At 42.4% G+C, this 20,188-nt stretch overlaps 2 protein-coding genes across 9 annotated transcripts in view; one reads left to right on the plus strand and one right to left on the minus strand.

The window, feature by feature from the left end:
• ARMC6 (armadillo repeat containing 6) lies at nucleotides 1–7,358 on the minus strand. Of its 3 annotated transcripts, none has more exons than XM_030034085.2 (8): nucleotides 7,259–7,358; nucleotides 6,083–6,235; nucleotides 5,553–5,635; nucleotides 4,257–4,827; nucleotides 3,624–3,769; nucleotides 2,907–3,038; nucleotides 2,246–2,383; nucleotides 1–1,372 (listed from the first exon to the last, which is right to left on the minus strand). In XM_030034085.2, exons 2-8 carry the CDS (start codon nucleotides 6,201–6,203, stop codon nucleotides 1,160–1,162), a joined length of 1,404 nt encoding a protein of 467 aa, XP_029889945.1. In that variant the 5' UTR covers nucleotides 6,204–6,235; nucleotides 7,259–7,358; the 3' UTR covers nucleotides 1–1,159. The 3 variants fall into 3 exon arrangements, with proteins under 3 accessions (XP_029889945.1, XP_029889944.1, XP_029889943.1); XM_030034084.2 differs by having other exon boundaries at nucleotides 7,228–7,324; XM_030034083.2 differs by lacking the exon at nucleotides 7,259–7,358 and adding an exon at nucleotides 6,790–6,962.
• SUGP2 (SURP and G-patch domain containing 2) overlaps nucleotides 7,348–20,188 on the plus strand; it is a 21,730-nt gene continuing 8,889 nt past the window's right edge. For 3 of the 6 annotated variants that reach the window (XR_003926152.2, XR_003926153.2, XM_030034033.2), the window contains exons 1-9: nucleotides 7,349–7,468; nucleotides 7,919–8,040; nucleotides 9,210–10,892; nucleotides 11,842–11,959; nucleotides 12,659–13,167; nucleotides 13,350–13,461; nucleotides 14,281–14,798; nucleotides 15,714–15,778; nucleotides 16,448–16,584. Coding sequence is in view for 3 of the 6 variants with exons in the window: in XM_030034033.2 (XP_029889893.1) it covers nucleotides 7,926–8,040; nucleotides 9,210–10,892; nucleotides 11,842–11,959; nucleotides 12,659–13,167; nucleotides 13,350–13,461; nucleotides 14,281–14,798; nucleotides 15,714–15,778; nucleotides 16,448–16,584 (3,257 nt within the window). In the remaining 3 variants the exon portion in view is untranslated. Of the gene's footprint in view, nucleotides 7,469–7,918; nucleotides 8,041–9,209; nucleotides 10,893–11,841; nucleotides 11,960–12,658; nucleotides 13,168–13,349; nucleotides 13,462–14,280; nucleotides 14,799–15,713; nucleotides 15,779–16,447; nucleotides 16,604–19,956; nucleotides 20,078–20,188 lie in introns of those variants that run through there. The other 3 variants (XR_003926154.2, XM_030034031.2, XM_030034032.2) reach the window with 3 other exon arrangements.

Consider the following 20,188-nt stretch of genomic DNA (forward strand, 5'->3'; position numbering starts at 1 on the left):
GGCATTTCCACCACCTTTCTTTTCCTGCCTCAAAAAGGCTCCATAAAGAGCCAACCACCCTTGTACATTTTTATGTTTTATAGGGTCAACATTTCTACAGAGAATATCACATTAGAAAACATCCACTCAAGTACAACATCAGTAGCAGCGCAGGAGGAAGGTTCAGGACCAGAGCAGGGCTAGTAACAACACAGCCCAGCAAGAAATAGGGGCACACAAAAGCCTTTAGCTGAGCCTTCAGAGCCTTTCTGGATGTTTCACTTCCCCTGTTTTGCCCCCAAGTCCACAGCTGCCTTCAGACCACGAGGCACATGGCCTCTTCATTACAATTACAGCACCCTTGGATTCAGGGAAGCACCACCCTGCTAAGAGATAACCAAAGCCAGGGCTCCCTGGTGCTGGCTTCCTGCTGTGTGGTACCACTGCCAGTTTGTCCCTGCTTTGAAACTACCATCCTCACAAGCAGTCCCCTCCCCACCGCCCCGACTTGCTCATCTCACTGAAAGAGAACATGAACTTTCCTCCTGGATGCAAATGGCAACATCAAAGTACGTTGCTTTGGGCCACGCTATCCAAAATGCTTACTTTGCTTTTGTTTAAAATGTTATGTTGGCTGAAAATCCAAACCGAAGCAGCAACACAGAATATGGTCAGCAGTAAAATAACAGCAGAATAGTACAATAGGACAGAACACATTCACAAATGATGGGATTTCTCCTCATCCATCCCGTTAACCAGATCAGGCTGCTAGCCTCCATCGGCAGAGAAACAAATCAGAACCAGCTGCCATGGTACGTACCAAACTCCTATCAGGAAAGAGCCGCTTTTGCTCTTCCTGTATAGAACAGAGCATGTGGGAAGAGCCCCGTTCTGTACACAAGGAACATACATAACAACAGGGGGGAGCAGATCATCTTCAGGCATTAGATGATTCAGGGAATGATTACTACACAAGAGTTAATTTGCCGCCTGTGAATGCATAAAGCCATTTCAGCTGTAGCTCCCAATAAAAAGTTCACTGCAGCCTCACAAGCCAGGCATTTGCTTCAGATATTCCAGTTCAATGTAACTGCAAATTAATCCATGCCACTTTGTTTTCCCCCCTTAGGTTTCATGTACATAGATGTCTTGAAGCTCCACGGCTCAGTGGAGTGGAGATTCACTGAGCTAGGCTTCCCTTCTGACCTGTCCACAGCTCTCGGAGCTCCACTTTGCAGCCAAGATCCCGCAGTGCGGCTTTGGCCACATCATCGCAGTCCCTGTGTGCTGCACGAGCTTCTGTTATTAGGTTCTCAGCTCCCATCTCTAAGATGGGCTGAGAAAAGTCCCGGCTCCGGGAGACCAGGTTGCGGATCAGCATGCAAGCCTGTTTCTGAGGAGAGAGATAAATGAGAGATATTAGCATCTTTTGTAGGGAAATACCATCCGTGTAGGATGCTGGCACGCACAAAGCAGAACTGGCTCCACATAAAGAACCTTTTCTGGGCAACTAAATGTGAGATGCTGTAGACAGCAACAAACTATTTCCTGGAAGTATAAATCCATGGACAAAAGCATGGCTGCTATTTCACATTGAAGTTTATACAACAAAACCTCCTGCTTCTGTGAGAACACCAGCAAATCTCAAACACCAGCCAGGCAATCCCAAGTATTTCTTTAAAGAACGCTAAGACAGAATTCTCCAATTACAGCAGACCCATCTTTCCATTGCCTTGTATGCTGTTCCAGGCACCTTCCCTGGCACTTAGCTTAAACTACTCTTTCAGAAAAATATTGTCCATGGTATTTTAATACTCTGGAGAGCAGAAAAGCAGACACAGAGCCTACTGAGACTTGCATGAAAACCAGAGGCTAACTTCTTGCCATGTAGGTGTTTTATTCGACTTTGGAGAATAGATGGCAATGTCTCTTATAGGACAGATAACATTGTAGCACAGGCTGGGTCTGAAAGAGCCTATCCCTATCCTGCTCCGTGAAGGAGGGGGAGGAGAAGTAATGCCTGGAAGAGAAGCATGGCATTCCACAGTCACTTGAAGCTAAATTCAGGTGGGTTTGAAACCCAAACTAAATTTTGCTCCGATCACATCACAGTGACAGGTGTAGGGAGTCCTGCATTTAGATCCTGCATTCCCAACATACTCAGAACCTTTTGGTATTTGTCAAGTAAAGGACAAAATCCCAAGGAAGTGGTGAGCACAGCCAACACCAATCCTGAATAAATGATCAAGTGCTCTGAGGCAAATACCTGTACAGCCACTTCTCGTGGGTGTGCTTTCATGGCCTGAAGAGCTGCCAACGCCCCTCCACCTTCCATGATGACATTACAGTTCTCAGGTTTGCGCAAAGCCAACATGCACAAGGCTGCACAACCTTGCTCACAGATCTGCAAGATAAAGAGACACTCACTGGCTGAAAATGTTGCTTTAAGGAAAAACAGTGTTTGGAGTTTGTTTCCTTTTCTGGCAGTATTTTAAATTTTTTATTTTTTTTTTTTAAAGTTTCTTCCACTGAAACATTCTGCTTCTCTGGCATGTAAAGCAAGTTTTACATCCAGAGGTGCAAAACACTGTATCCAGTATCCATCTGATTCAGGAACAAGAAAAAAACCTAATATATATTAGAGTGGACATACCTTTACATTTACACAAATATTTGCCAAAGCATGCACTTAACCACTCTACAACAACTGGATGTTAAAGGTTTAATCAATAGCTCAGTTGCAATCATTTAATAACTATACTTAGAATGTATCTGCTCTTAGCATAAGTGGGTTATCACAAGTCAGAGCAACGCTGTGGGTTGCTCCCCTACACAAGACAGGTTACACTGCTACATTATGCAGCCCAAACCTGATCTCCATTCCCAGCCAGCCCCAGAGGGACTCCATCAACCACTTAGGTGCGTACCTGAGGGTTGGCAAGGTGATGGCTTATAGCGAGTACAATGAGGTCTGTTCCCCCAGCATTAACGATGGCATCTTTCACGTCGTCATTACCTGCAACCGCTCGGATGGCGCTCAGCACCTGCTTTACCACGTCCTGCATTCATCAAGAAAAAACAGCTCAGAAAGCTGCAGAGAGAGTTTTACAGGCTTTTGAAAGCCAACCAGAACGTCCCCCAGCAACTCCATTCAAACAGTTGTCATTCCCAGTTTTGAACAGCAACACTATTCTCAGTCACTCACACCTCAGACACACTTTCTTGCTAGAGTAAGAAGGAACCTTGTTAGTTTGGCAGAGGTTTTCAACAAAGCTTAAAGAATCAAACATCAGCCCTCTGGGACTCGAGCATCTAAATCCTCTTGAATCTCTTCTAGCTAGATTGATGGAAAACCAGAAGCTCAGCTTTTCTGGGAGCAAGCACAGTTCTGCTCATGGAGCGTGGAGGACAGAGGAAGTTAACTATGAGCAAGGGGCTCAGAATTACTGTGTTCTTGTCTGACAGGGCACATGTGACCTAGTTCCATATATAAGGCTGTAAATAGGGATCAATGGTTGGGGTTTCAACCCTAACTGCACCTAAAATAATGCATAGTCTAAGGCCCATTCACAGCCAGGACTTTAAACTAAAAAGCATGCCCTGCTGCATTACTTCCACTCCCAAGTACACTTTACATCGCTCACCGGATGGTCAATGCAGTCAGCCAGTAGAGCCACCATAAAATTTAAGCCACCAAGATCCACAATTTCTTGACAGAATTCATTCCTGACAGAGAGGCGAGAAAGGGTGGCACACAGTTCACTGAGAACACTGGAGTTATCTGTGAATGCTGCAGAGGAGAGATGATGAATGGAGTAACTATGAGCAAGGAGGGGTGCTGCAGAATCAAGGTGTTTCACTTTGCTTCATTAAAGAAACACAGGAAACAGTGTATTTCACTTTCTATATTAAAACAGCACAGATGACATCCTGTTCACTCTGTATCTAGACTGAGACAGAACATCTTTTCTTGGCAAGAATGCAGCACCTCAGCAGGGATAACGTGCCTGTAAACCTGCACTGGGCTGTAAAATACTTCCTAGACAGACTGACAAAGAGCTCTGACAAGTGCCACCTTGGTGCTGCTGCTAGCCTCTGGAGAGGTCATATTATTTTTCTCTCTCAGGGCATATTTCATCAAAAGAATTAAACATCACTTTAGTGGCAAATTTCTGAATCATCTCTGGGGAGCTTCAAGTTACGACAAAGCACAGTTTTGAGATAAGAAAGCACAGATGATTCAAAATTAGGATCAACAATCATGGGGTTAATTTTACCTTTTGCAGCTTCGATGAGGACTCTTAACCCATCGTTTTCCAACACAATCATTTTAGCATGATCATGAGCATGACCAAAGGGCACGCGGATGTCATCATCAAACGTCATGACCCTGAGCGCTGAGGAGGCCGTTCGGACGACATCGGCACTGTCTCCGTGCTGGACTATAGCTCCAGTCAGAAGTGGCAGAACCCCACCTTTCACAAAGTCCTGACGATTCTGCTCATGTTTCAGACAGGCGTGCCGAATGCATCGGATCCCAGCCAGCGTCATTTCCGCATCCTCCCTATATTCCTTCAGAGTGTGTAGCAGTAGATCCTGGCCAGCGGAGTCAAGTAGGTCTGGCTGCCCATCCAAGATGGCAGACAGCGTATAAAAGGCTTTCAGCATTAAATTTCTGTCTCCTGAAGCCAACTGGCAGGCAGAGAATACCACAGAATAGGCACCATTCTGCCCAGCCAGGTAGCGGAAAGCCAGCTGTTCTTTGCACTGATCAGTGAAGACCACTAGCTGCTCAGCCATCTCAGCAAGATCAGAGTCAGCAACAGCTCTCCCAAGGGAATCTAAAGTCTAAAGAAGAGAACAACAGTTAATTTTTGATCTGAACTGTGAAGGAACAAGAGCAGTTCTTTATAGTCATTCAAATTTGTTTATTTATAATAACAGTATTCTCTTAAATTTAAAATTAGTTTGACATATCTAAGAAATGGCTGTCTTGAAGAGCAGCATTTTGTCTTCACGCACAGAACCCTTAGAGGAATCTGTACTTCTGCCATCACTGTCAAGCCATCACTGCATGCCAGTATGACCACCAGTGGGTGAACTGGGTCCAACCAGCACAATTCACAGGGGTCAGTGGTGCGCATGAATATTTTTAGTCTTGCTGGAGAGGTAACATATTCAATCTTTTCACTTACCCTCAGAAGAGCTAGCTAACAGCTACCACTTAGGTAACTTGTATTTCTTTCATTAAAGAAGTTCTGTGCTTTGACTTTACCTGACAACAGGAGAATCTGCTTCTAAGTTATGAAAGGCAGCCTCTCCATTTCCTAGGCAAGAAATGCTGGCATTTTGCTCTTTACACAGATACTTCCACTGAAAAGTGCAAGCTAGCTCTTTGAACTTTTATATTACTCCTAGTTTGCAGAATAGATGGGATTAAGTGCTTGTCGAAGAGCTCACAGAGAAATGGGACAGAGGCAGAAGTAGAAGGTATGTCTCATTATTCTCAGTCTATTACTTAAACTATTATATAACCCTGATCCTTAGAAGACAACATAAATTTGTGCTCCTACCAGCAAAATTTCATGCTTTTGCTTTTGACCATTTTCAGAGGCAGGCTGCCGCACAGCTTTCACAATATTGCTTAGGTCAACACCTAAAAGGAAAAACAAAAACAAGATTAGTATTAGTTACAGGAGCTTGGGTAAAATTTGTCAAGTTAACCACAGTCAACAAAGATGAACTTATTGTAAAGCACGGATCAATGCACAAAGATGCTGAAATGCTGTTGAAGTTCTAACTATAATGGTCAAATATGTCCTGGAACAAAGCCTCAATTCTAGCTAAATGTCAACTGGGAAAAAGAAAAGAGTTTAATTTCATTGACAAAATTGCACCCTGCAGTTTCACTCAAGGCAGTTTTTCAGTCATAATTACTCCATGAAACTAGGTTAGCATTAATAGCATCTCTGTTCCACTTCGCAAAGGCTTCTTTTCAACACTGGACGATTGATCTTTGCATGCAGGTTCTCTTAAATTTCAAGATATGTAAAAACTCAGTCTGTAGTAATCTGAACTGTAAAAGCAGATGAATTTACAATACCTTGGGACTCAAACTGCTGCACAGCCTCTCTCACAGCCTCTTCTGGATCCATTTCAAATTCTGTAATGTTTTCTTGCACTGCATCATCAAATGTTTCCTGTGCAATCTGTTTCGATCCCATTTTACTTGAATGGGATAAACTGCCTCCTTGTCCTGTCATTAAGATAGTCCACAACTAGTTTTGGTGCAAAACCTTCTCAAGTTAATCAAAAACAAAGGAAGTGATTTGCTCTTTTTCAAAACAAAAGCACAGAACTCGAAACCAAAAATATATGGTCAAAGGGATGATATTTTTTTTTTAACGGGCTGACACATAACAATTAAAAGGAATAAAAAGGAATGTCAGAGGCCCAGGATTTGGATCTGGAAGCCGCTACTGCTCTGCTGCAGATGGGTGTGTTACCGTGACACGGCTCTCACTGCACCTCGCCTGCCACGGGCGCACGGTGGGCAGCCTGCCCGGACACACATGGCCCCGAGACCCCACACGCTCGAGGGCTAACACAGCCCAGAGCCCCTCGGCCTGTCTCTGTCCCCGTTCCCGCAGCGGGGCCCGGTTCATCCCCCTCAGCAGGCCCAGCCATCCAGCTAGATCCCGCCCCTCAGTCTTTAGGCGAGGCCTGCCCCAGAGAGGGCCCAGGAACCGGGAGCAGGTACTGAGGGAGCTCCCAGGCGCACAAAGGGCCTCGATTCTCCTCACAACCCACCTCAGTCCCTCGCCGCCCGCAGCGCCGCTCCCTGAGGGGCTCCTCCCGCCTGACAAAGAGCAACGCGCTGAGAGGACCGGCCCTACTCGGCCACCGTACACAGCCGGCAGGCCCCCCCTTCCCTCCGACCCCGCCCACCGCTGGCTCAGCCCTCTCAGTGCGCATGCACCAAGGCAAAAAGTCACGCCCGTCCCCCTCACGAGAAGGAAAAAAAAAAAAAAAACGCGGCGCGAAAAAGAACCCAGGCTGTCCAAGTGCGCATGCGCCCTCCCCGTAACGTGCTCCCTCGCCACACACATGCGGTCGGCCGCCGTTTCTGCGCATGCGCGGTATGCGCGAGCCGGCTGAGGCCCGCCTTGCGGGGCAGCGGTCACCCAGCCGCCCCGCCGCCAAAGCGGGAGACTGGTGGCCGCCCCCGCCCGTTCCCCTTCTGCTTACCGCGCCGCCCGACCGGGGACCGCGCCCTCACCGTTAGTACCGACCCACGCCAAAGCAGCGCTACCCCGAAAACCACCCGCCTTGAAGGGGATGAGGAGGCCGCGACGGACGACCCCGCACTGCGCAGGCGCGGCGAGGGAGGAGGAAGGAGGGGCGGAGCCAACAGCGTCCCGCGGGGGCTGCTGGGAGATTCCCGTGTGGCGGGGAGGCTGCGGGACCGGGGCGGGGGAGCGCCGCCTCGGTGAGGGCGGGGCCGGCTCCCGGCGGGGGGCGGGCCGCGGGGCGGGGCGGGGGGGTCTCCTCCTTCTCCTCTTCCTCCTGTTCCCCCCCCCCCCCCAATCCCTCCTCCCGGTGCCTGCGCGGGGCGGTGGGCAGCAAGCTGCCGGGGGTCGCCCGGTGAGGGGTGGGAAGGTGGGAGGCCCTCACGGGTGGCGGTTTTCCCTCACGGGTGGCGGTTTTCCCTCACGTTGCGTTTTACCTCAGGCTGGGCCGCCCCGGGTGGGGAACCGGGGGAGGGAGGAGCTGTGTCCGTATCCCCACGCTGTGTTCACGGGAATCCGCCCGGGCCGAGCCTAGCGGCGGGGGGGGGGGGGGGTCCGGGGCGCCGGTAGCGTTAGGGGCTTGGCGGCGGGAGGACCTTTCCCAGCGTCCGTGCCCCGGTCAGGGACGGTATTGTGCTGTTTTGCTACAGGATAAAAATGGCCTCTCGGCGGATCACACGGGAGACGTTTGATGCTGTAGTGCAGGACAAAGTTAAAAGGTATCGCATGGACCGGAGTGATGCTATAGAGGACACCATCCATCATTTTAAAGGTAATGAAACCCGGGCATGACGTGCCATGGATTATGCCAGCTATTCTGGTAACAGCTATGTCAGATTTCTTGCCTTCCATTTACGTATATTTGCTGAAAACGTGGAGTTGTGCTGGTGTTTTTCCACATCCATTTTTATTTAAGAGGCTAATAGCTTGGTATGACTGACAGTGTTTCAATCTGGAATGCAAATTCCAGGCAAAAAAACGAATTTTAAACAAAGGAATTCTGTTCAGGCTGCATCAGAGAGTGGGTCCAATTTCAGGGAGGTCTCCAGAGGCATCGCTGCAGGATGGAATTCTGTTGATGTCTGATAAGTTAAATAAATGTAGGAGTCCATTTGAAGCCTTTGGGTCTCTGTATTTCATGTTATTTTTGGAGAAAAAGCTAAAAGCAGGACATTAATCTCAGGAGTGTATACAAAACATGATCTGCAAATTCTTTTATCTTCTAAACGTGGTATTTAAAATGTCTAGAAAAATAACTTGGATTACATTCATAGGAAATTGAGAGTTTTAAAATGAGACCTTTTCTGTTTTCTTAAAGTTGTATAAGCTCCGAAGAAATCAATTATTTTAAATACTTAATTTGTTCAAGTATTCTTTACTTTCTGAATGTAACTACTGGAATTAGGGAATAGGGATTCTTGGATACTTTGCAGGAAATTCTAGTATTTCTGACTTTAATGTTATCTTAGATAATTGTGTAGGAGTTTGTAGAAAATATGAACTTCTGTTCAACTGTGGAATTCCGATATATTCAGTGTGGAAACAGAAAGTGCATACTTTTGGTATTTTTACATCTGAGAAATCCGAGTAGAAGCATTATGAGCACAACATTAGCATATTCCTAGACTGAGAAGGTTGTGAGCAAGTAGAAAATGGGGTTTATAGCAGAACTTGCGTTTCAGCTTTAGCAAAAGTAGAATTTTTAAGAAATTGTTTCGTCATGTGTGTTTAGGCATTGTTAATCATTTGTTGCTTTTTGCTTATTATGAATTATTCAGCGTACATAAGAATGCAGATGGGAATATCCTAAAGTTAGATATGTGTACTGTTCTTTGGAAGTTTTGATGTGTTGACTCTTGTAAGTGTCTAAACGTGTTTATGAAATTTTTTTCTTAATACTACTTGCAGTGCATTGGTGTATTTATGTTTTTATCATTACAGCTCATTCAAGACCAGTCCCAAGACCAAGATATGAAGACAGTTTTCATGATGATGGAAGATACGCTCATGATAACGCCCAGCACCACCCACATGATGACTGGACTGAAGACCCTAGAGACGACTATCCAGGACCCTCTTATAGATCTGCTAGTCCTCTGATAAGGAAAGATAACTATTACCATGAACAGTACGGCCGCCCGGCATCTCGTGACCGGGAATTTGGCCGCCCAGCATCTCGTGACCGGGAGTATGGGCGTCCAGCTTCGCATGACCGGGAGTATGGGCGTCCAGCTTCGCATGACCGGGAGTATGGGCGTCCAGCATCTCGCGATCGGGAGTATGGGCGTCCGGCTTCCCATGACCGGGAGTATGGGCGTCCGGCTTCCCATGACCGGGAGTATGGGGGCCTGGCTTCTCATGATCAGGACTATGGCCCTCCTGACTCTTGGGAATCCACCGGACCACATGAAACTGATTTTAGTTCTTCAGATATTTTAGGTGATTTTAGATCACCAGGACTCATGGAAGATGAATATGGCAACATGGAGAATCAGGAGTATGATGTAGACTTTGGAATTCAATCTGACAGTGAGTTCCGACCCCCAGTACGGAGGGGCAACATTGGCAGGGGAAGAGTTCTGCGAGGAAAGCGTATTACAAGGGGTGCTGTTAAAACTAAAGTATTCAAAGGAGATATCAAAACTCCCCTAAAGAAATGGAACACTAAAAAACTGCCACCAGGCCCTGATCAGAAGCCAGCTATGCAACCTGATCAAATGCCAGAAACTGCTGAACGACCTAACCAGAGGCCAGTGACCATCCAGCGGCCTAATCAAAAGTTGCCTCCACGACCTAATCAGAGGCCAACTGTAACAACCCAGAGACCTATTCTCAGGCTCCCAAAGCCTGCGCACGTTTTCAGAAATCTCAATTTTGACCTTGTGGACAAATCGGACATTTTTTCAACGTTTGGAATAGAAATTATAAAATGGGCTGGGTTTCATGCAATAAAAAATGATGCCGAATTTTCCCGGCTCTTTGGAGCTCTCTTTGAGCTAGAGACAGAAACCTGTGCAAAAATGCTTGCTTCATTCAAATGCTCCTTAAAGCCAGAACACAGAGATTATTGTTTCTTTACTATCAAGAGTTTACAACATGCTGCTCTGAAAACTCCCAAAGTGGACAATGAGTTTTTAAATATGCTATTGGACAAGGGTGCTGTGAAAACAAAGAACTGCTTCTTTGAAATTATAAAACCTTTTGATAAATACATAATGAGGCTACAAGACCGCCTCCTAAAAGGTGTTACACCGCTGCTTATGGCCTGCAATGCTTACGAATTAAGCATTAAGACGAGCGGTTTTGGTAATCCGAGAGAAATGGCAAGTGCTTTTGAGACCACTGTTTCTCTTTGTCGTAAGTCTTTAGCACTTCTGGGTCAGACCTTCGCGCTAGCATCTGTTTTCAGGCAAGAGAAAATACTTGAAGCTGTAGGGCTCCAGGAAATGGCTCCAGCACCAACACTATTCCCAAACTTTGATGATTCAACGTTGTTTGGAAGAGAGTACATTGAAAACTTGAAGGCTTGGTTGGAGAAAAGTGGATATCCAATTCAGATGAAAAAAACTGAACCAGAGTCCACTGTACAGCTTAAAAAACCCTCTCCTGACACAAAAGTTAAAAGTGAGTGAACTGTTGTAAAATACTTTGCAGTACATAATTTCTTTATTTGTTGCTAGCATTTCATCTTAATTTTTATGGTTTCATTAGCTCAGGAATTCCTAGTTCTGAGAATTCCATGAAAATCCCTGGCAGTGCTGAGGCAGGTAGTAAATACCATCTGTTGTAGCAATCGCTTTCACCTTTGTGGATGAAAGTGTGTCTCCTTCCTCCCGTCTCCTGCATGCACTTATACTTTAAATCTAGGTTTTTCACCTTGTGCCCTTGGCTGCTTCAGCTGCCCTACCCTCCAGCTTCACAACTGCGAGGTAGGGAGGCCAGGACCACAGCTGTAACTGGCTACATCACGGAGCATATAAAACACATAAGCAAAGTTGGAGATGTTACCGTTACCGCTTTTATCAGATGCAAGGATATTTCTTTGAAGTTGTGTATGTACAACCATCTATAGGAATACTATCTCCTCTACTGTATTAGGCCATCTAGTTCATCCTCACTAAAGCATCCTTGCTCATTACTATACTCATCTGTTTTTCCCTAATTGAACTTCAGATACTTTCGCAGGGAGGTCTTGCAGCACCAACACTGAATGGCTAATAATTTGGAACTTACCCCTTCAGAGTAGTGTTCAAATATACTTACTTTGCACAAAATCCTTTTGGTGCAATAAGTAATTGCCTTTTAAAGGATGGCTTAACTTGCCCAGGATGGCAAAGTATGTTTCTTAAACCACAGCGCTTCTCATAATAAACTGTTCTAGAATCTTGAGTTGAGAAAACAGTCAGAAAGTTTCTGAGGTTTCCTTAATTTACTCTAGTATTAAGTGCAGCCTTTTTTGTGTTAATATGTTGAAAAATTGCAAATGTCCATGTGTCAAAGAATAAAAAAGATGACACATTGATATTCTCTTGATGAGAATAATATAATGACTGCATTTTATTTCTTCCTACAGCCCCACAGCGAGCTGATCGGAAAGTTGTAGATACAATTGAACAGCTAGTGAATAGCATTGTTTCAGGAACCTTGTCTGCCAAAGAGAGAAATGCTCAAAAGAACTGTCCTGAATATTGGTAGGTTTGTTTGAACAGCATGTTGTAATACTACTTTTTGATGAAGATATTTGGAATATATTTAATTAAATTCAGTATTTCATTCAACGGGTGTAAGATCAAAGCCTATTGTATATTTAATCAGACTTTTTGAAAATGTCTCCTAAGCTAATTATACTTCCTGATATCCCTGGAAATTGTCCTGTTGCTTCTGTTCTGTCTAGTAGATCATGTTCCTTTTGATCTGTCAATAATGACTGTATGTCAATCCAAATACAAGATGTTAAAAGCAATATACATCTACGAGATGAAAATAGTAAGCAGATGTAGTTAATATAAACATACAGTAGGGTAACAGACTTACGGATCTAGTGTTCTATGGATAATGTTGGAAAAGGAAAGCTGAGACACTTCCTAGTGTAATGATCTTTTAATATGACAGTATCTCTTCATGTGTGAATTGCAGCATAGCTGATTAATTACTAGCCAAATGATTTATGTCAAAACCCTCCATCATTTATTTGCTTGGCATACTTACTGCTTTAGAAATGGAGTTGGCTGTTACTCCTGAGAAAAACCTATGCAGGCTAACGTTAATGTAGCAACTTGTGTATGCCCCTGGAAAAAAGGATCAATTGCTACTGAGTTTCTGATCTGAGACTTTGAGATTAGTTGTGCTTTCAGCTTAGGCTTTCATTTTATTTATATGATTTTATTTAGGTTCTTGTCTGATGAAGATAGTCTAGAATACAAGTATTACAGACTGAAGTTATCAGAGATGCAAAGGCGGACATCATCTGGAAAGGAAGAGGGTGGTGAGGGCAGAACACTAGAAGAATCTGCAACAGAATCAGTCAGGGCCATGTTGTATGCCAGGAAAGTCGCAAGTATTAAGAGAAGGCTATTTAAAAGAAAAAGGCTTGGAATTATCGCACAACATGGTATTCGAGGAAGGAAGGTGAGGAGAGCAACCATAGGGACACAGACGGTGCTTTCAGCTGGTACAGTGCTGAAGCACCAAGACAAGCATCTTCAAGGTTCAGTCCAGTCAAAGCCTTCTGTATCAGAAACCAGCCTGTCTGAGAAGAATGCTTCCCTTGATACAACCTCATCCTCACAATGTGCCACCAGTTCAGAGGTGTCTCTGCCAGCCGAAGAAAGGGCAGATTCTGAGGATTTATTAGCACCACCTGAACTTTTCCCACCATTGTCCTCTCAGTTTCCTGATGGTAAGTGAAGATTCAAGATTAGATTTTAAATTGTAAATTATATGAGAAAAGAATTGCATAGAATGTTCAGCTGGAAATTCTAAAAAACATTTAGCTAAAGTAGATAGTTCTCAACTGTATTGACCTTACAGTGATGCAGATTTTGTATGAAGAACAGATAACGAGCATTCTGTTTCTTGCAGTGGATGCTAAAACAATGGAAACTGCTGAGAAGCTTGCCAAGTTTGTTGCTCAGGTAGGACCAGAAATTGAGCAGTTCAGCATAGACAACAGTGCAGATAACCCAGACCTTTGGTGAGTAACCTACACATTTGTCTGTGTAAATGGGCTGATAAGAAAAATCAGAATGCATCTAAACAATTACAAAGGAGATATTTCCTTTTATTGTTTGTTGAGATGTATGCTTTTATTCAATGTGTTTAGGAACAGAGGATTTTCAGCAATACTCCCTGTTGTCCTGCTCAGCACTTCCATTAATGGTGAATATCTGAAATACCTAAGAAAGAAAAACACTTCTCCCAAATGCGTACATGCACTGATATATGTATTTTTTTCTTTTATATTCTAAGTAATCAGCTTGCATCTTGAAATAGTTTTCTGCCAAATTATTTTCAACCTTCGGGCTTTTTTGTTGTTGTTTTTAAGTGAGGCTTTGATTACAATGGCCTAAGTGCTCTAGTGTAAATTAGCACAGATTTTTCTCTTTTGGTCATACTGTGCCAACAAAAATGGAGCCCTATATACACCTATTTCCACATAGACTGCATGACTGAAATTTGGAAGACCTGAATTCTCTTCTAGGGTCTGCTGTTTGCCTTCTGGGTCATCCAGAGCTAGCATCTTGTCTTAGATTCTCCATCTATATAATGAAGATAATTGTACTGAATTCTTTATAACACAGTCTGAGAAGTGCTGATAAAAAGCAGTCTGTAAGAATTGAGGAGAATGATTGCTGTTCTTAGTACATGTTGTTGGGGAATCCTACAGTTCTACAAAAACACACCTGGAATGACCATTCAAAAAATTAATAAGAGATTTATTTCTAATGTCTTGCTTCATGCTGGCTAAAGAAAATCTCTCTCTGACATTATTTTCACTATAATTTTTGCTCAGGTTTCTACAGGATCGAAACAGTTCAGCTTTCAAATTTTACCGAATGAAAGTTTATGAATTATGTCCATCTATTAACTTCAGTGCTGTGTCAGAAGCAACTGATGCTGGGGAAAGTGCTAAACCTGAAGACAGAAATTTGGATATTTCAGAAGAGGAAGAGGATGAAGAAGAAGAAGAGGAAGAAAATGAGGAAGAAGCTGAGTTTGAGGAGGATATCTCCCAGCCTTTGGAAGAAATGGAAATGGAGCAAGCAGAGGAGGGAGAAGAGGATGACATGTCAGCAGGTAGAAGTGTGGAAAACCTAACTGAAGAGATGATTTCCAAAACAGGAGAGGAAATTTCAACAGGTGAAATACAGCTAGCCACCTCATCTGATGGTGCTATACCAAATCTGTCGACACAGGCATCAACTCCTGCTCCTGGTACCCTATTTCCTCGCAAACGAATCAGCAGCAAGTCTCTGAAAGTTGGTATGATTCCGGCATCTAAAAGGATTTGCCTCATAGAAGAACCAAAAGGTGAATGTTACTTAAAAGATATTTTGTAGGTATTGGTACAGAACTCCTGATTTTTATGTGCTTTGTTACTGACTGCTATTGGCTCAAGGAATTGCATTTCTTTAACAAAAAAATGAATACAGTGTTCGCTTTAAAAGTTCATTCAGCTGACCAAGGAGAATCTGAATAAATTGTGTAACAGTTTTTGTATTATAGTGCAATAGCAAAGTTTGTGTCAAACATCATTCCTGAAATATTCTCTAAGTATATGTGAATGTTATCGTCTCTCTGCTGCTTAAAAAACTCACTGTAGTAGTTTTTGTGGGGTTTATTTTCAGTGTATGGAAGGCTTAACAGACTTAAGTATAGCACTGAACATATTTTGAGTGTTTGACTAAATATATTTAGACTTTGGATTGGCTTGTCAAATTTTGTCACTATGGCCACAGCAGGGGTGGGTCATGATATTCTAAGAATTGAGAGATAAGTAGCTTAAAACTGATTCTATGTGCTCTGCAGCTACTTTAACAAATGTCTTGTCTTTGCATAATGATTTTTATTGGTGAAGGTTGTCATTTGTGATATGAAAATGATATACAATAACCTCATTTAAGTCCAGTCTGAATTTTCTATCAGAGTATTACAGAAGCTCAGGGAAATGAAAGATCTTACAGGATATCATCCATCAGTGTATTGCTGGCATGATATGTCCAAAACTAAATACGTGCATGTACTAATTACCCTTTTTGTTGTGGAGGGGAAAAAAAAGGTCTTATCATTTCTTTTTTTTTTTTTTTTTTTAATTCTGAACTTTCTTGTTGGTTCTGATTTTAGACCAAGGCATTGAGTTAGAGTCCCACTTGACATGTACTTTTGGAGTTCTGTATTAAAATTGTTTTCTTTACAGCTGAATTTTGTCTCTGATTTGACTTGCAGTGCATGAACCTGTCAGAATTGCTTATGATAGGCCTCGTGGTTGCCCAGTTACAAAGAAGAAGAAGGTAAAGAACTCTTCTAGTTTGCCATTGCATTCTGAGAATCAACTGTCTTTTACAAGAGACAGCCTCTGAAAATGTGTCATTGTCATAAAATTGAATTAAGACCTGAAGAGCCTGATGCTGAAAAAAAATGGACTAAATCTGAGGAGAGCCATGGCTCCTGTTGTCTTTTAACTACCTGTGTCAAAATTAAACATTTTGTGATTACAACATTATTGAAAATCTGTGTGTTAATCTTGTCTTCTATTTTAAAAAAAATAATAATGCAATCAGTGCATTGCTGTCTGGAAAATACGTTGTAAGTTTCCAGAATTGGTGAGATGTTATGTGACTGCTTCTGTATTTGTAATAGGGATTCAGTCATCAGATCATTCAATATTTGTTATTAAAAAACATAACTACCTTTTAAAGTATGAAGGGATATTGTTTGCTATTTTAATAATGTAATTAAACAGTTTAAGAACCTGATTTTTTTTTTTTTTTTTTTTTTTTAACTGGCAAGGCAGGTATTTACTCTTTGGTAGACTTTTTCTGTGTAGCTAGTGAAGTGCTGCTTAGAAGATATTTCTGTATATCCAGAAATTCAAACACATTTAGTTTAGGGGGAGGCAGGATTTGAGGGATTTTTAATACATGATCTCCCTTTGTTTTTCTGTTTTTTCCTCTTCATAGAAACCAAAAGATTTAGAATTTTCACACAAGAAACTGACAAACAGGAATGTGGGCTTCCAGATGCTTCAGAAGATGGGCTGGCAAGAAGGACATGGCCTTGGTACACGAGGAAAAGGAATCCGAGAGCCTGTAAAAGTGTATGTAATGGGAACACACTACAGAAATTTGACAGCTCTGGAAAAGGCTGGGATTCTAGTAGTAACTATGTTTATCTAACCCACCTAGATGTGGCCAGTTCAGTGTTTTGTTTCCTTCTTGACGTTGGTCTCTGACCTCACTAAAGTTGAGCATGGAGACTTCACACATGTTTCTGGCCAGGCTGGGCAAAGTCTGGTCTGGAAGGTGGCCGTTTCTTGCCATCCAGTTTGCCATTACTGAAGGCTGCAGCATGAATGCTGCAGTGTGCGGACACCTTCTAGAGATATATGGGTGCCCCTGTTCTTCAGGAGGTGTTTTTTGTTGTTTGGTGTATTTAGGTTTGTTTTAACACATAGTAGTATCCTAGGGATCTCTTTGCTACCTCGCTAGGCACATAATGTATAAATAGATTTCAGGAACGTCATACACGGTACTCCTAGGTTTAGGCAACAAATTTTATTTTCACTCTAATTATGTGATTCATTCCACTGCATACTGAAAGAGGTAAGTGTATCTGCCAGAAGGTAAGTGTGATTTTTCCTTTAAAATATACTTTTGGTTTTGAATCTTCGTTTTGTCTTTTAAAGTTGCTGTACCCAGCATCCACTGCTGCTGCCAGCACAGAGAATGGATAATACCTCCCTCAACTCCCTGACTGACTACGGAAGCAGAAACTATTTCTTTCTCTCTGAGCCCATATAACAAGCTTTCTAGTCCACACATGTAGTCTGTGGTTTAACAGTCTTCTTTCTCCAGGGATTTCTATGTTCTCTTCGTGCCTTGGACAGTACTGGTCATTTTAGTCGGTGGGATACTTCTGTTTTTTTGCTTTCTTTTTCCCTTAGTGCTCCCTGTGGTCCAGTGGTCATCACTGTATTTTCTGTATTTCTTTCTTCAGCAGCAAACGGACAATGAGAAAGCAGCTTGCTTCGCCTGCAGCCTATTCACCAGTGTTAGAACTTGGTTCTTAGCCTCAAAAATTGTTGGGAACAACTATATGAGTAATTTTTTTGTTTCTGTAGCTCCTGGCACAAGTTTCGCTGCACAGCTGATCATGAACTATTTAATTGTATCTGGTCTGACAGTGAGCCCCCCACATTCTAAAAGTTTCTGGCCATCTTTAAGAACTGCATTTTTTAATATGCAAAAATAACAGTTTTTCCAGCTTAAGTCCATTGCCATGTCATTCTTGTAAAGACACCTGCAAAGGGTAGTGAAGAACTGCTTTCTGCACCTCTTACAAAACTTGTTGACCTTTTCTGTAATGTAGAGAGAACTCCGTATTATTGATTATTTTCGTGGTGTGCACCTCTCTTTAATTTCCTAGTAAAGTCATTCTTTGGAAAATACTTTGGGACAATCTCAGTGAGGATGAAACCAGTGCAATTTAACATTTTGCTCTCTCTTGTTAGTTGCTTTGATACAGTGTGTGTTGGTTTTTTTTCACTTGGTAATCTGTAACCTCTACTCTTTCTTCCCGTTTTGAAAACTACCAGCTCTTCTATTGATGACTTGTTTAAAAGTCCATGTGCTGTGTAATCTCATTCTCTGAGCAAAAGGGGATGGATTAATAATTGGAGAGACTTCAACTCTAGTGTAGAGCACACCTTGATCATTACATAACATTGATATCTAAAACTGGTGTATTCAGGCACATCAGTTGTTACACAAAGAAACTTGAGGCCCTTTTTTGTTAGGAAAGCTTAAAGCTTGTCGTTGGCTGTGAGAGCAAGTCATATTTGCAGGTTTGAGGAGATTTTTATTTACATTGGTGTGAAAGATACATGAATTGCACGGTGACTCCTCATGGAAATGATAGGTCCAGAAATTTCAAATGGAGTTTCATGTTAGTCTTGTGAGCTGTTCCTTGTCTTGAGAACTAATTTGTCACAGCTATGGGTCTGACCAATTTAACAGTTCAAGAGATGTTTAAAAAAAAAAAAAAAAAAACACAACCAAAACCCACGCTCAAAGGCAGAACATTGTTATGGGATAGACCCTCCTCTGAGTAATTATGTCATGTCTTTGATTAGTTTTTTTTATTCTGAAAGTAATCTAGAAGAGGAACTGTGGTATAAAAAGAAAAAAAAACCTGTTCTTTCTGTTTGCAAGTATGAAGCAGCCATTGTGTAATGGAAACAGCAAATATAGTGAGCCTGCTTCAAACAGGTCATACTACAAAAGATGAAAAAAAGCAAAGTTTTGGGAGGTCTTTTAGGTGATTTTACTTTTAACTGTAATTTAAAACATAACTTCACTTGATCATACAGCTGCCAAGTCAGACTCTGTACCATTCAGAAGAAAAAACAGCACCCAGGGTTTCTACTGTGGACTGTAAAGTTGAATTTGCTTTTTAGAGTCTGTGAATATTCTTTTAGAATTGCACAACAATCTACTTGGCTTAAGTGGACCTATTATTACAGAAATTGGTTAAGAATAATTTTTCTTTTTTCTACTTAAGGTCCTCAGATTTTACCCTGTAGCACAGCAATCCCAATTTCAGTACATGGGGCAATCTAAATTTTCTTACTTCACGTAATGAAATCTTTAACAGATAATACTAATGTAACTGACCTGGAGGATAAAACTGGCACAGAGGATCATTCCTGTGGCTGAGGTTTCATTAATCTTAGCTTTGTAATATCTACATTCTAGGCACATAGCCTGGAGAAAGAGATGGGTTTTAATTATTTGTATCTCTGCATTCTTGTGGGTCATCCTCTCCATCTATTTCCAGGGCAGAAAGTTGTTTTGATATTGTTGAGGCCTGTCTGCTTCTGTTGGCATGTTTGGATGAAGAGAGAGGAGTTAATGACTCGTTTTTCTTGGAAGGGCAGGAGCTCCAGGTTTTGTCTATGATGCGTGTCCTAGAAGACTTCAGCTTGCTTTGGGTGCTAGAAATTTTAAACAAGCAGCTTTATGTTCCCTTGGTAAAAATTTCATCTTTTATCCAGAGTTATGTGGTGTTTTCTACTCATTCCTCAAAGTCTCTGACTTGTGTCATTTTTGGAATTTAAGAAACAAGGCAGTTTTTGGCATCTTTTCAACAGAAGATCCTATGTACCATGAATAGAGTGGTTAAAGTTCATGTAAGAATTTGATCTGCTAGATGACTATCTTCACTGCTCCCTTAATATCATAGGAGCATTTTCTGCTGGTGGGTATTTGCATGTGTAATGGGAGGTGGGAATTGTTTTATAGTTGATCTGGTATGCCAGGTACCAAGCCTCCACTCCCCTTCTCCCCCAAATGAAGCAGAATTACTTTCCACTTGAATTGTGTCTATGTTGGAAGCTATTGTTTAGATCTCTTCTGCACATTGTCAAATGTAACAGAAACAGAGTGTTCTAACTATTCATTTTACTCCCTAGGGGTGCTACCTCTGCAGGGGAGGGCTTGGGTGTTGCAGGGGAAGAAAATAAAGAAGATGCATTTGATGTTTTCCGTCAAAGAATGATACAAATGTACAGGCAGAAAAGAGCAAGTAAATAGGTATGTGCAATGGACACGTCTGGTTTATGAATTCCTGCAAACATTAAAATACTAGGGCTTTTAAAATCTTCCTTTACGAAGAAAACGTTGCTGTTTCCATGAGTATATCTG

Source organism: Aquila chrysaetos, chromosome 12 (genome assembly GCF_900496995.4).
Source record: "Aquila chrysaetos chrysaetos chromosome 12, bAquChr1.4, whole genome shotgun sequence".
In the NCBI taxonomy this organism is placed as follows: domain Eukaryota; kingdom Metazoa; phylum Chordata; class Aves; order Accipitriformes; family Accipitridae; genus Aquila; species Aquila chrysaetos.

Excerpts from the sequence above, each read along its gene's own strand:
- ARMC6 (XM_030034085.2), bottom strand. The coding sequence starts at position 6,203 with ATGGGATCGAAACAGATTGCACAGGAAACATTTGATGATGCAGTGCAA. Across the intron at positions 3,770-4,256 it reads CCTCATCGAAGCTGCAAAAG|CATTCACAGATAACTCCAGT; the intron begins GTAAAATTAACC and ends TCTCCTCTGCAG. Across the intron at positions 2,384-2,906 it reads ATCACCTTGCCAACCCTCAG|ATCTGTGAGCAAGGTTGTGC; the intron begins GTACGCACCTAA and ends TTTATCTTGCAG.